Consider the following 14,182-nt stretch of genomic DNA (forward strand, 5'->3'; position numbering starts at 1 on the left):
CGGGCCGCGCACTGCCAGCTCCATGAAGCCACAGCGCAGTGCTGACCCCAGGACGCTGTCCATCTGGAACCGAGAGTCACGATGGCTGCTGTGTTTTATTGGGATTCTTTGAAAACGGGGCATTTATACGGGTTATTAATACCAATACCATAACCACTTGCAATAAAAGTTCTGCTACCAGTCAAAGGAATCCATTTCCTGGCCTTTTTCCGAGCAAGTGTCTTCCATGTACATTTTAGAAACCACTACTTAAAAAAACATGAATAAAATGACCAAACATCTTTAAAGTCAAATTGAGATCATCTGCAAGAATGAGGCAGGGCTACAGGGGTTAGGACGCAGCCTCTCCAATCTCTTCCAGGCTGCCTGTCTCATCACCCGTGTGACTCAGTTGGTAGATCTCATTTTTGGAACAAAGATTACAAATACTTTAACCTGAAAATTCGGAAGTTTCTAAAGCAGATTTTTAGAACACACAGCTCAGCGTAGCAATCAACAAATTTCTAATAAAAAAAGAAAAAAACTACGTAGAACTCTGTCTTTAAAAGACAGTTAGGTACCATAAAACCTAAAAGAAATCTAAAAATAAAAACTACAGACATAGGACAAAAGCATGATTTGCTCGGCAGTCAGTTTTCCCAAATCTGCTGGACCTTCCAGGCCGGGCAAGGCAGCCCCCGCTGAGGAGGGTCCCGACGAGTCCCAGTGCGCCCTAGGCCAGGCGCACCCGCCCCACACCCGCGTGCCGACAGCGGGCACTGAGTCCCAGTGCGCCCTAGGCCAGGCGCACCCGCCCCACACCCGCGTGCCGACAGCGGGCACTGAGTCCCCGTGCGCCCTAGGCCAGGCGCACCCGCCCCACACCCGCGTGCCGACAGCGGGCACTGAGTCCCAGTGCGCCCTAGGCCAGGCGCACCCGCCCCACACCCGCGTGCCGACAGCGGGCACTGAGTCCCCGTGCGCCCTAGGCCAGGCGCACCTGCCCCACACCCGCGTGCCGACAGCGGGACTCACATTTCTGCAGGAGCTCGGCCCTCAGCGTGGCACTCTTCGGCTTCCTTTTCAACTGAAAATGTTTCACTGGGGGAGTGAGGGGCCCAGCGAGGGTCGTCAGGGCGTTTTTATTCAAGTACTGGCACTCCAGCGGCAGCATGGCCGACGCCTCACACTCGTTCACTGCTCGTTCGAGAACCAACATGTTAGGAGGTGCATTTCCCTTACGCAGGCCCGATTTTCACCGCTAACGTGAAAACGCACAGTTTCCTGTTTATAGCAGTGGAGCTTCTGCTTCGATCTCAGAACAGAAAACAAGTATCCACTGCCTGCCTGCCACAGGCCAGCAGTCAAGGCCACCAACCTGGGCCAAAGGTCAAGGGCAGGACAGGAGGGCTCAGCAGAATCCCTGTGGGGCTTTTTAAAGGCAGAAGCACCCGGCCCCACCCCAGATGTCCATCAGCTACGTTTGGAAGGGGCTCTGTGCACCCCTAGAGCAAGCGCCGTAGGAAGGGGAAGCCCGGGGCCATCCCGGGTTCCCCCTCAGTCCCCACGGCCCCCGCGGATGGTTTCTCCTGGACCCTCTGAATCCTGGCCCCCACAAGAAGCACCCAGGCACGTTCCCCAGGTCTGTGGGTTCACCAGGCAGTTAGAGCTCGGGAGAAGGCCCTGGGTGGGGAGCACAGACCAGCGCCACCGCTGTTCTTCCTGCCCCCGGGAGGCACGCCCAGAAGCCCCTGGGCAGAAGACAGAGCAGGCCCCTCCCACCAGAGAGAGGACACCCAGGAGGGCGTGGACCTGTCTGGACCCTCATCAAGCTAATCACCAGGACAGAAACATCTTGGGTTTGCGTTCCAATGCTCTGGAAGCATCCATGTAGCTTGTGGGCAGTTACAAGTCAAGCGAAAGCCTACCGAGTAAGAGCGATCATCTCACAGTTAAGAGGAGGCACTGGCAGCCACCCCTGGGGACGGCCAGGCCACCGCCCCTGCGGGACCGCAGGAGCACAGGTTCCATCTTTAAAGGGCTGCAGTTCCAATTCTCCAAACTAGGAGAGGAATTCAGGGAGGAACAGACCTTCCCATCTTTATATGTTCTAAGTGGTTTTCAGTTCGTGTTCCAGACAAGTAAACTGCTGATATTTTCAACACACAGTTATGAGCATCTACTCCGTGCCAGGGAATGTTCTAGGCTCTGAGTGGGCAGAGCCCGTGCCCTCATGGAGCTGAGTGCGGAGAGGGGTGCCTGAATGTGAAGGATAGAGCACGTACAGTGAGGAGGGAGCCTCTGGGCTGCCCTGTCAGACTGGCCAAAAGCCAGCCAGCAGCGCCCGGGGCAGGGGTGCACGGATACAGCCAGCACGACACAGCACAGCGTGCGACACTCTCGAAGTCAAACTCATGTTCCAAAAGAGGGTTTAAAGGAAGACCCATCGCCCTCCGCCCAGCGTAAAGCAAACACACCCAACCTACCCTTTTCTCTAAGTTCTCCTAAAATATCTTGAACGTTGGGATTCTGCTCTTCGAGGTCAAGGTTAAGAGATCCGGTGTCAGGAAAGGACTTCAGAATGTCGGCCACCATGAGAACCCAGGGGTCCGAGTCCAGGGTGGCGAGCTGGATGATCTCTGTGAGGGCACCCTTCATCTGCCGGGAGAGGAGAGATGGCAGTCCTTGTCGCCGACCCCACCCTGCCACCCCTGGCTCAGGTCTGTGGGGCGCACCTTTGCTCGTTCAGACACAGGAAGGAGCCCCCTTCAAGCCCGCCGGAGCTTCTGCGCGCACGGGGCGGGACCCAGTCTCTTCAGCCACCGCCCCCATGCCGGTCCCGCCCTCAGGAGAGCCCCCCCCCCCGCCCCGCCCCGCCCCGCCGCATGCCCACACCTCGCCGGCTGCCCCCGCATCTCCCCACTGCCTCCGGGTGCAGCGGCCCGGCAAACAGAAGGGCCGCCCAAGACGGGGGGCCGTTCCCGCCCCCTGCTGGGGAACCTGCCACTGGGGCGTCTGGGGTGTGGGGAGCACCGGGGTGGGCAGGCCAACGCCGCGGCTCGGCACCTGCGGCGGCTGGGAAGGGACTGGGTACGAAAGGCCGCCGGGAGAACAGGGGCAAGTCCCCGCACGCCCCATGGCCATGTGACGGGCTCACGTGACAGAGGAGAGCCCGCAGGAGGCCGGGTCCCCCCCCTCGAGGACCTGGGGGACCTGGCTCCGGGGACAGGCCGTGGCCGGCGTGTCTGCTGCGCTCGAGGTGCCGCTTCCTCCCACAGCTGCGAGTGGCCACAGCGGCCCGCGGTCACCGCTGCTTAAGGCCCAGACGCGGGCCCAAGCCTGAATACGGCCCCCCTCGCACCTGCCCTCTCCCACCCAAGCTCCTGGTCCACCTGTCACCCCTCACCTGGCAGCTCCCCCTCGCCTGCGCTGACCCATCCATCCCCTCAGGCTCTGGCTTAACCCTCATGCCCAGCTTCCCACCACCCTCAGGAATCAGGATCCCCTCACCTGCCCCGGAAGCCCCGGCCCGCCTGCCTCCAGTGGTGGTCCAGACAGAATGCCTGGCTGAGCCCCGCATCCCCCCCAGGCGCACGCGCAGCCGAGGTCGAAGCGTCAAGGCTCTGGCATTCCCGCCTGAGGCTGGGCGCCTCCCCTTGGCCAAGCACAGGGCCAGGTGCCAGCTGACCCAACTCTAAAAGGCTGTCTCTTGAAATACATAGAAATAAGTTCTTTCGACGTGTGGCAAAAATGGTAAACGCTTATTTATTTTTTAACATTTGTGCTGGGGGCTTTTTTGATGTTTTAGAAGAATGAGCCCGTCCACCACCTTCCCCCCTGTATTTAGCTGAGCTATCAACTCTTTCCTACATTAAAAACAAAAGGCCAACAGTGAGAAGCCGGTGTACCGCAAAAACAAAAACAAAAGGCACGAAATGAAAAACAATTTTATCTGTCACTTACTATGAGTTAAAGAGTGAAAACGTGTCCCTGGCAAACTAAAGTTATGTAAAAAACATAACAAAGAAGCCCCCCCCATACCTAAGTCTCAAACTAAGTGGCTCCACCCAGATGGCAGGCTGCGCCCTCGGCAGTCACCCCAAAGCGTTAGGAACGAGAGACACACACACTGCGCGTGAGGGGACGCCCAGGTGCTGGGGAGGGGGGAGCCTGCAAATGGAGCTGAGGTGGCCCAGCAGGAGGAGCTACCTCCCACGCCCGAGCCCAGAACTGCAGAGGGCCAAGGGGCAGGGCACCTGGAGCCCTCTGACGCTGCCTGGGGCAGGGCGCAGGCTGTAAGATGGTGCGGCCATTAGAGAAGCCATCTGGCGCTTCCCCAGAAAGACAAACAGGCAGCTCCCTGGTGGTCTAGTGGTTACGACTCTGTGCTGGCACAGCTGAGGCACGCGTTCAACCCCTGGTCGGGGAACTGAGATCCACAAGGCCGCACGGCCAAAATTTAAAAGAAAAATGACAAACAGATAACCACGTGAGCTAACAACTCCACTCCCAGGTACAGACCCGAAAGAACTGAAAACGTATGTCTACCCAAAAACTCACACGTGAATGGCTGGCTGTATTGGTAACAACCCAAAAGTGGAAGCAATTCCAAGGCCATCATCTGATGAATGGATGACCAAAATGTGGTTTATCTATACAACGAAACGTTATTTGGCAATAAAAAGACACACGACGTGACAATGTGATGAACCGTGAAAACAGGAAGCTCTGTGAAAGAAGCCAGACCTGAGAGAGCACACGCCGGATGGCTCTGTGCGTGTGAAACGTCCAGGACAGGTCACCCACAGGCCCGGGAGGTGGGACGGTGGTCCTGGGGCTGGAGTGGGGACAGGGAGTGGCTGCCAGTGAGCTAGGGGTTTCCTTCTCAGAGAGACGAAAACGTTCTGGTATCAGGTAGTGGCAACGACTGCACAGCACTGTGATGTACCATAACCACTGATTTGTACACTTTGAAAGAATGAATCCTATGTGAATATCTCAGTTTGAGAAACTGTATGAGGAAAAAAACAGGGGGCCATAAGGCAAGCTTAGCCAAAGCCCGCAGACGTCTCCAAAGTTGGCGTCACACCTGGGCTCCTGCCTGGAGGCAGGAGTGTCCCTGGCCCTGGCTGGGCACCATGTTCCCAGATGTCAGAAGTCCGGGTGCCCAGGAAGCACAGCTGAGCTGTCTCTGGAGGGGGCAGCCTGGCAGTGGGCCGGCAAGGACCGGCCTGTGTCCAAGGGATGGTCCCTGTCACCTGGAACACGGCTCTGGCCCTCCCTGACACGGAGCTCCTGTAAAAGCTGGGCCAGGAAGCATGTGCTTCAGTCCAGAGGAGTCACAATAGTGGAGGAACCAGCAGACAAGGAACCGAGAGTCAAACGGAAAGAGGACAGGACAGAAAACACCAATAACCGCTAGACACGCCTCTACTGAGCATACGATGTTTATGACCAGGTAGAGCGCCATGAATTTTTAAACTCTCTCAAATAAGGACATAAAGCAGAGAAATGAGTTCAAGACACAGCAAGACAACAAGAGGTAACAAAATCAATAAAAAGACCATACCTCAAAACAGACTTAAGACGTCACTAAATCTCTAAGAATGCATTACAATGACAAGGAGCCCCCCAAAATGCCTGAATGGATGACAAGGTGTATGGATGTCATCTTTATGGTGTATTGACAAGGTGTATTGTCATCTTTGTGACAATACCATAAAGACGGACACTTTCCCTCATAAGTCTAGGGTGACCCCACTCAAGTTGCAGAAATATTTTCTTCACAGAACTGGACAATCTGATTCTAAACTTCCTATGAGAAAAGCAATAAACAAAAATAAGAAAAAAAATTTTTTTAAGGTAACAAGAGAAAGATCGATTTTACCACACATTAAAATTACAAATGCCACGTGATTAAATACGTTCCCTACCTCTCACTTTATTCCCAGATAAACTTCAAATGCATCAGATTTCAATTTGAGAAATGAGGCTGTAACAGCACAGGAGAAACCACAGAAGTCTCTCTTTTGTACGACTGCTAAGGAAGAAGCCTCTGTAGTTACGATTCTAAACCAAGGAGCCACAAAAGACATGCATTTGAATTTTACTACTTAAGTATGTTTCCCATGGAAAACCACCAAAAAGCTCCAAATTCCCTAAATTAAATCAAGAGAAATGGCAAACTGGGTGAAAAAAATACTTTGCAACTCCTATCACAGGCAATTAAAAAAAAATGCACACATATATGAGTGTGTATATTTTATAGATGTCTATATATATAAAGAACAAACACACATATATAGAGATTGATCTTACATGTCAATTTTTTAAAAGTTTACCACTAGAAAAATGATTTAACACTTTAAAACATGCAAAGGATGCTCAGCCTCATTCAACATAAGAGAAATGCAAAATAAACGGAGGAGGAGATAACAATTCCCACTTCAGGGATGGGCAGGGCGGAGCCGGGTGGCCCCTGCTGGCCCGCCTGGGAGGACGGGCATGATGGCGGAGGGCTTTGTGGCACACGCTCCTGAGTCCAACCATCTCAGGCCGAACCCCGAATCTGTCAGCGCTCCCAGGACAGCCTGGGGGTGCGTTAGCAGCAGTGGCTGCAGTCATCTGGGGATTCGGCACTCGGAACAGCGTCTGGCAGGAGCGAGAACACCTCCCAGGGAGCAGGCGACCACACACTGACAAGAACTTCACTGGGCATAACCTCTACCAAGTTTATTTTATTTATTCTTTTAAATTTTTGGCCGCACGGCGCAGCTTGCAGGATCTTAGTTCCCCGACCAAGGATCGAACCCACGCCCTCGGCAGTGAAAGCATGGAGTCCTAACCACTGGACCGCCAGGGAATTCCCTCTACTAACTTTATTTTAGTGATGCTCATCACAATTTATGACGTATGTGCTTTTGCCTGAGCAATTAGCACTTCCAAGAATTTATCCTCTGGATTAGAGATCTAAGTGCAAGACGCGATACTATAAAACTCTCAGAGGAAAACATAGGCAGAACACTTTTTGACATAAATCACAGCAATATATTTTTGGATCCATCTCCTAGAGTAATGGAAACAAAAACAAAAATAAAGGAACCATGAACAAAAAGACAACCTACAAAATGGAGAAAATATTTGTAAATGATGCAACCAACAAGGGATTAATCTCCAAAATATACAAACAGCTCATAAAACTCAACATAAAAAAAACCAAATCAAAAAACAGGTAGAAGATCTAAATAGACATTTCTTCAAAGAAGACATACAAACAGCCCAAAGGCACATGAAAAGATGCTCAACATCGGTAATTATTAGAGAAATGCAAATCAGAAGTACAATGAGGTACCACCTCACGCCGGTCAGAATGGCCATCATCAAAACGTCTACAAGTAATAAATGCTGGAGAGGCTGTGGAGAAAAGGGACCCCTCTCCTACACTGTTGGTGGGGATGTAAACTGGTGCAGCCAGTTTGTGGAGGTTCCACAAAAAACTAAAACTAGAGCTACCATATGATCCTACAGTCCCACTCCTGGGCATATATAAGGAGAAAACTCTAATTCTAAAAGGTACACACACCCCAGTGTTCACCACAGCACTACTTACAACAGCCAGGACACGGAAGCAACCTAAGTGTCCATCAACAGAGGAATGGATAAAGAAGATGCGGTACATGTACACAATGGAACATTACTCAGACATAAAAACAATGAAATAATGCCATGGATGGACCCAGAGATTATTATACTAAGTGAAGTCAAAAAAAGACAAATATTATATATTATTTATTTGTGAAATCTAAGAAAAATGATACAAATGAACTTACACACAAAACAGAAATAGACCCACAGACATAGAAAACAAACTTATGGTTACCAAAGCAGGGGAGGGAGAAATAAATTAGGAGTTTGGGATTAAAATATATACACTACTATATATAAAAGAGATAACCAACAAGGACCTACTGTATAGCACAGGAAACTCTACTCAATATTTTGTAATACCCTATAAGGGAAAAGAATCTGAAAAAGAATATGTATGTATGTGTGTATGCGTAACTGAATCACTTTGCTGTACACCTGAAACACAACACTGTTAAGTCAATTATTAATACATTTCAATAAAAATAAATAAAAACTACAAAAAAAAGAAGAAGAAGAAGAATTTATCCTCTAGTTACCTTGCACACCTGAGAGAATTCACTGCAGCAAAAGACAGGAAACAGCTGCATGTCCACCAACGGGACGGGAGACCAAGTAGATAAAGTAGGTCCTGTGAGGCAGGAAAAAGAATGCAGCTACGGCGTGGGCACTGGTGTGGAAGCATCACCAAGACGGAGCTGCAATTAGCGTGAATCTCTATAACGCATCCATCCTACACACACGGGGGCCCCTCCACTGAGGGCCTGGCAAAGGGGGGCATTAGGGATACAGAGACACACAAGACACACGACCTGGTCTCAACAAGCTCACAGGTGAGCACTAAAGAAACTGAGAACTCCCTTGTGTTCACAAAAACCTACTGCTACAGGTTGCACTGTGCCCCTTCAAGATTTGCTGGAGTCCTTACCCCAAGGACCTCAGAATCTGACCTTATTTGGAGACAGGGCCTTTATGGAGGTCATCGAGTTAAAATGAGGTCATTCAAATGGGTCGTAATCCAACACAGCTAGCATCCTTATAAAAAGGGGATATCTGGACAGAGATGAACACACACAGAGGGAAGATGACGTGAAGGCTCCTGTGGAGAAGCCGGTCACGGGACTAGAGCAACGCCCCTACCAGCCAAAGAACACCTGAGGCCACGAGAAGTTCGGAGAGAGGCATGGATTTGACTCCTGGCCACTCAGAGCTGTGAGACAACACACTTGCGTTGTTCTAAGACATCTACTCTGTGGTACTTTACCGCAAACTAATACAACTACCATGAGGCAACTGGACAAGATTTTACAAAAACGTTTGAGGAGAAAAAAAGGGCGGGTTAAAGACAAAAAAGACCACTGTTATGAGCTGAATGTTTGTGTCCCCCCTCAAGTTCACATGCTGAAACCCTAATCTTTGGGAGGTGACTAGGTGTGAGGGCTGGGCCTTGATGAATGGGATTAGTGTCCTTATAACAGAGCCCCCAGGGCAGGGCTCGCTCTCTCCTGCCGCTGCTGAGCACACAGCCAGAAGGCTGCCATCTGCAAGCCAGGAAGAGGGCCCTCACAAGAAACTGAATCAGCCAGCTCAGACGAACAGTTCATCGTGGGCTTTCTTTCCGTCATCCAAAATTGTAAGAAAATAAATGTCTATTATGTAAATCACCAAGTTTATGGTATTTTTGTTATGGGAGCCTGAGCCTTTAGATGAAATAAAATCATCAGTGAGAATCCTGCCTTTAGCACTCTCGTGGTAACAAGCTTTTATGGGTCTCTGGGGGAGACAGATGCAGAGTAAGTGAGGGGCTTCCCGTTCTTGCCAAGAGGGCAGACTGGCGTGGGCTGCTGGAACACCACACACACAGACACACGTGGCACCGCAAATCCACAAGAAAAGGAGAGTTGGCTTGCATTTCAACGCATGGCTGGGAACCCTGGGCTCAGAACAGAGAAAAATAACACCTTCTCCCCATCCACCCACACCAATGAGGTGTAGTACTGAGGCATTAGACGTGGATCTCTGAACAGGAGAGCTACAAAGTGAGGAGAAACAAAAGCAGCACAGTTAATGACTTCTTAAACAAAACTTCAAAACACAAACCATGAGCCAAAAACATATTACTGTGCATTAAAGGAAAGGTGATGAGCAAATGGGAAGTCTAGCAGGCAGATGGATCTGTAATGTTCAAAACCAGCAGTGTTCCACATTAAAATATACAAAGAGGCCCCGCAAACCAACAAGAGGATAGCAACCCCAATAAAACACAGGCAGGTGTTATTAATGGGCAACCTACAAAAAGGAAATCTGAGACGGCAACGAACCCAGCCACAGATACCTCAAGTGAACTGGAAAAAAACCCAAATGAACACACCGCAGCACTTTCCAACCCCTGATTTGCAAACGCAGAAAAGTGGACAAGGCCAAGTGCTGGGGGGTGAGGGAGATCGCACAGGTGCCCACAGTGCGGGCACGCAAATACCTTCTATGACCCAACAATCCCGCCCCTGGGCATAGATTCCAAGTATGTGTTCACAGCCATCCACGGGTAAGGAGCTTTGTGTCACAGCATGACTGCTGTTGTGAGCTGGGGGCAGCCTGCTACCAGGGCTGGAGGGCGGCATGCATGGGGGTGGCAACAGTCGGGGTGCAGCTGAGCAGGTCAGGAGCTGGCACACTTTTCTGTAAAGGGCCAGAGACTGACTATTTCAGGCCCTGGGGGCTACGCAGCTCTGTCTCATCTTTTTTCACTAACCCTTTAATAATGCTCAGAACATTCTCAGTTTACAGACTGCAGAGAAAACAAGCCACAGGCCTCAGTTTGCCAACCCTAGGGTTGGATGAACGCAACACAAGTGGATGTTAAAAACACATTTTGTTTACAAACACTGAGATATGTAAGACAATAGAATTTATATCAATTAAAAATACATGCACCCCCCCACCCCAATTTGAGCAAACACTTTACCAGAGAGGCTCAACACCTTTAGTCACCATGGAAATGTAAACTGAAACCTACTAGAGTGTTTGCATTAAAAAAACCCACCATGCCCTCCACACTCCTCTGGGGATACTGAAATGATACGGGCACCCTGGAAAGCAGTCTGGCAGTCTCCTATCAGGGGGCCTGCCCGTCCTCTCCCAGGCGTCTCCTCTAGAGAAATGGCGACAGTCCACACAAGGACCTGTCCATACGTGTAAACACGTCCATTCAGAGGGACACTACTCGGCAGGAAGAGTTACGAGCTACTAACACACATAACACAAGCGTGAACTCAAGATAAGGATGCTGAGCGAAAGCCAGACAAAAACAGCACTATTAATATAACATTCTAGGAAATGCCAACCAAGCTATGGAGACAGAAAGGAGATCGCTGATTACTCAGCAAGGGAGAGGGACAGGAGGGTTACAAAGAGGCAGGAGGAGAATGCTATCTTCACTGTAATGGTTTTACAGGTGTGCACATGTCACACTACACTTTCAATATGTTTATGTCAATTATACTTCAAATGAAAAAAAGTCCCTAAAAACAATACACATCTTTAAAGAACACTCACAAAAAAACACGTAATAGAACAGAACAGGGCAAGTTGCCACCTATGGGGAAAGTGGAGTAGGATGTGGGAATAAAACAGAGAAGCTAAACAGAAGAGACTTTGAAAGGAAATCAGTAAATAAGTTTAACAACAGAATAAGAAAGAGACGGAATAAGTCCGATGCTACCCAGATCATAACAGGCAGGAAAAAAAACGGCTTGAAAACACCAAAGAGGCTGCACAGAAAACAGAGGGAAGTCTCCCACACACCTGACTGGAGATTCAGAGAGAAAGGGAACAGAAACTGGGACCAAGGCAAGGTCTATAGAGGAAACTGTTAAGAATTAACAGATGAAAGATAATCACAATTTCAAGAAGCCCAACAGACTTTGTAGGATAAAATTTAAAAAATTTTTTTCACCAAAACACATCCTAGGAAATTACAGAACTACAGAGTGAAGCCACTGTCCTGGGCCAATGGGCCCAAGGCCCTCAGGGGCAATCCTATGGCCTGACATCAAGTTACTGACTCGCTGGGACCACTGGAGTCCCACGCCAGAGGCACTATGGGCACCTGACCACAGAAAGGAAATGACTGAGGTACTTGACTCTGGGGGACAGTGGAGTTTAGGTAAAATTCCAATGAAGTGGCGAGTCTGTGTGTAAAAGGTCAGTGTCAGAACTGTCAGGTGGACCTGGTCCAGTTTCCTTAGAAACAACAACAGTGAGAGACGTGGGTGTCATGCTCACACACCCCTTATCCGAGCCTCTGCGCCTGGGCTGGAAACTGAGGCTGCTTCTTTGTGTCAAAGTGTCTTAGATCCTCCAAGCAAAAGTGGGGTGTTTCACTATTACTGATACGACTTTAAACAGCAGTTTCCGAGAGTCTGTGATCTTCATTATTTTAAATATTTATTTATTTATTTATTTTTGGCTGCGTTGGGTCTTTGTTGCTGTGCGCGGGCTTTCTCTAGTTGTGGTGAGGGGTGGCTTCTCTTGTTGCGGAGCACAGGCTCTAGGCGCATGGGCTTCAGTAGTTGTGGCACGTGGGCTCAGTAGTTGTGGCTCACGGGCTCTAGAGCGCAGGCTCAGTAGTTGTGGCACACGGGCCCAACTGCTCCGCAGCATGTGGGATCTTCCTGGACCAGGGCTCGAACCCGCGTCCCCTGCGTTGGCAGGCGGATTCTTAACCATTGCGCCACCAGGGAAGCCCAAGTCTGTGATTTTTAGACCACAGAGTATCTCAGTGAATAAGGCAGCCATAGTGATTAAAGGGCATGCTGTGACGATTCACAACTGTGACATGTCCTTGGGGAAACACTGTTTCTTATTCACTTGGCAGCTGGCCTGACCTGTTACCCCAGGTGATAAATATGTAGCTATCCCAGTCACTGATCCCTGGAATCCCTAGGCTTCCCACAGCAGTCTCATGAGTTGGATAATTTTACATACTAAAGAGTTACCTCAGGCAGCCCTAAAACTCTCCCCAAAACTTCCTTTGGTGGCAATGCTAAGGACTTGGACAAGAGGGGTCACTGGTTTTATCAGTAGCAGCATTTACAGGTTCCTCAAGGCCCTTTCAAATACAGCTAAAACATGAAGTCCGCATTTACATTTTACGACACTCTGTAGTTAGCAAAACACCTCATGTACATTGCCTCCTGACATCATTCTTACTTCCTGGACCAAATTCTAAATTCTTTGAGAGCAGGGGCCCTAAATCACTTCTGTGCCCCTCACTGAATAAACTAAAATACTGGACCATTAAAATCTCTTTTCCTCTTCCCTCCTTTTAGTTAACAACTGTTGCTGACTTAGCTTTTAAGAGAAATAGATACATCACAAAACAAGTGAACTGGTTTCGAGATTTCATTAAGAAACTCAAGTTGTAGCAGACGCTGTGTACGATGTTTACTTTTATATGTCCCAGCCAAGGGGTCAAAAGTTATTCTTGGTGTGTCTATGAGGATGTTTCTGGATGAGATTAGCATCTGAATTGCACAGACTGCCCTCCCTAATGTGGGTGTCCCTCATTAAATCAATTGAAGACCTGAACAGAACAAAAAGGCTGAGTAAGATGGAACTCCTTCTGCCTGACTGTTGAGCTGAGACTTTGGTCTTTTCCAGTCTTGGGACCTGGATGAAATACTGGCTCTTCTTGGGTCTCCGACCAGCTGGCTTTTTAGACTGGAACTACACTTTAGCTCTCCTGGGTCTCACGCTTTCTGGCTGCAGCTCCTGGGACTTTTCAGGAGGCTTTTGTGAGCCAATTCCTTTGAATAAAAACCAGCATCTCTCCCCACTCCCCCCCCCCCCATGTGTTATATATACGTATACGTAAGGTACACACGCATCCTATTTGTTCTGTTTCTCTGGAGACCCTGGCTAATACAGTGCAGAACACACGCAGCCCAGCCATCTAGTCCCCCTGTATCTATGGTCCTATGTAAAAAAGCTTCATCTTCAGAATGTTATCCCCTAAGGCATCAGACCCTAAAGAAAGATAATTAAAATAGCTAAGTGAATTGGGATGTTTTGGAAAGTTTGTTTTGTTTTGTTGTTTGACAACTGAATATATACTAAAAATGCCTTTCAGAAAACTAAATTATCCAGAATGGCCTAGTTCATTTTCAACCTAGCTAAGCAAGTTCTTCATTATAATTTCTTGTAATGCAGACAGAATCCAAGAACAAACTATGTATTTTAAAAAATCAATGAAAGAAAGCTGGTACACCTATATCAATGCTGGACAAAAGCAGACAGAACATTACCAACTACAGAGACCACTATCTAAAGACCCACGGTTCAGTTCACACGGCAACAGTAACAATTCCAAACTTGTGAGCACCTGATAACATCACCTCAAAATGCAGAAAGCAAAAGTTGATAAAACTATAAGGACGGACAAATCCATAATCACAACAGAGATAAACACATCCCCTCATTAACTGATAATTTTTTAAATCAGTAAGAATACAGTAGACCTGTACAACACGATGAAACGAATTTGACCAAATGAACATAT

At 48.9% G+C, this 14,182-nt stretch overlaps 1 protein-coding gene across 3 annotated transcripts in view; it reads right to left on the reverse strand.

Annotated features, from left to right (window-relative positions):
* NELFA (negative elongation factor complex member A) overlaps window positions 1-14,182 on the reverse strand; it is a 42,944-nt gene that overhangs the window by 5,672 nt on the left and 23,090 nt on the right. For 2 of the 3 annotated variants that reach the window (XM_060298879.2, XM_030876700.3), the window contains exons 2-3: window positions 2,466-2,637; window positions 1,015-1,176 (exon numbers count right to left, since the gene is read on the reverse strand). In XM_060298879.2, coding sequence (XP_060154862.1) covers window positions 1,015-1,176; window positions 2,466-2,637 — 334 coding nt within the window. Of the gene's footprint in view, window positions 1-1,014; window positions 1,177-2,465; window positions 2,638-8,162; window positions 8,255-14,182 lie in introns of all 3 variants that reach the window. The other variant, XM_060298878.2, reaches the window with a different exon arrangement.

Source organism: Globicephala melas, chromosome 5 (assembly GCF_963455315.2).
Source record: "Globicephala melas chromosome 5, mGloMel1.2, whole genome shotgun sequence".
Lineage (NCBI taxonomy): Eukaryota > Metazoa > Chordata > Mammalia > Artiodactyla > Delphinidae > Globicephala > Globicephala melas.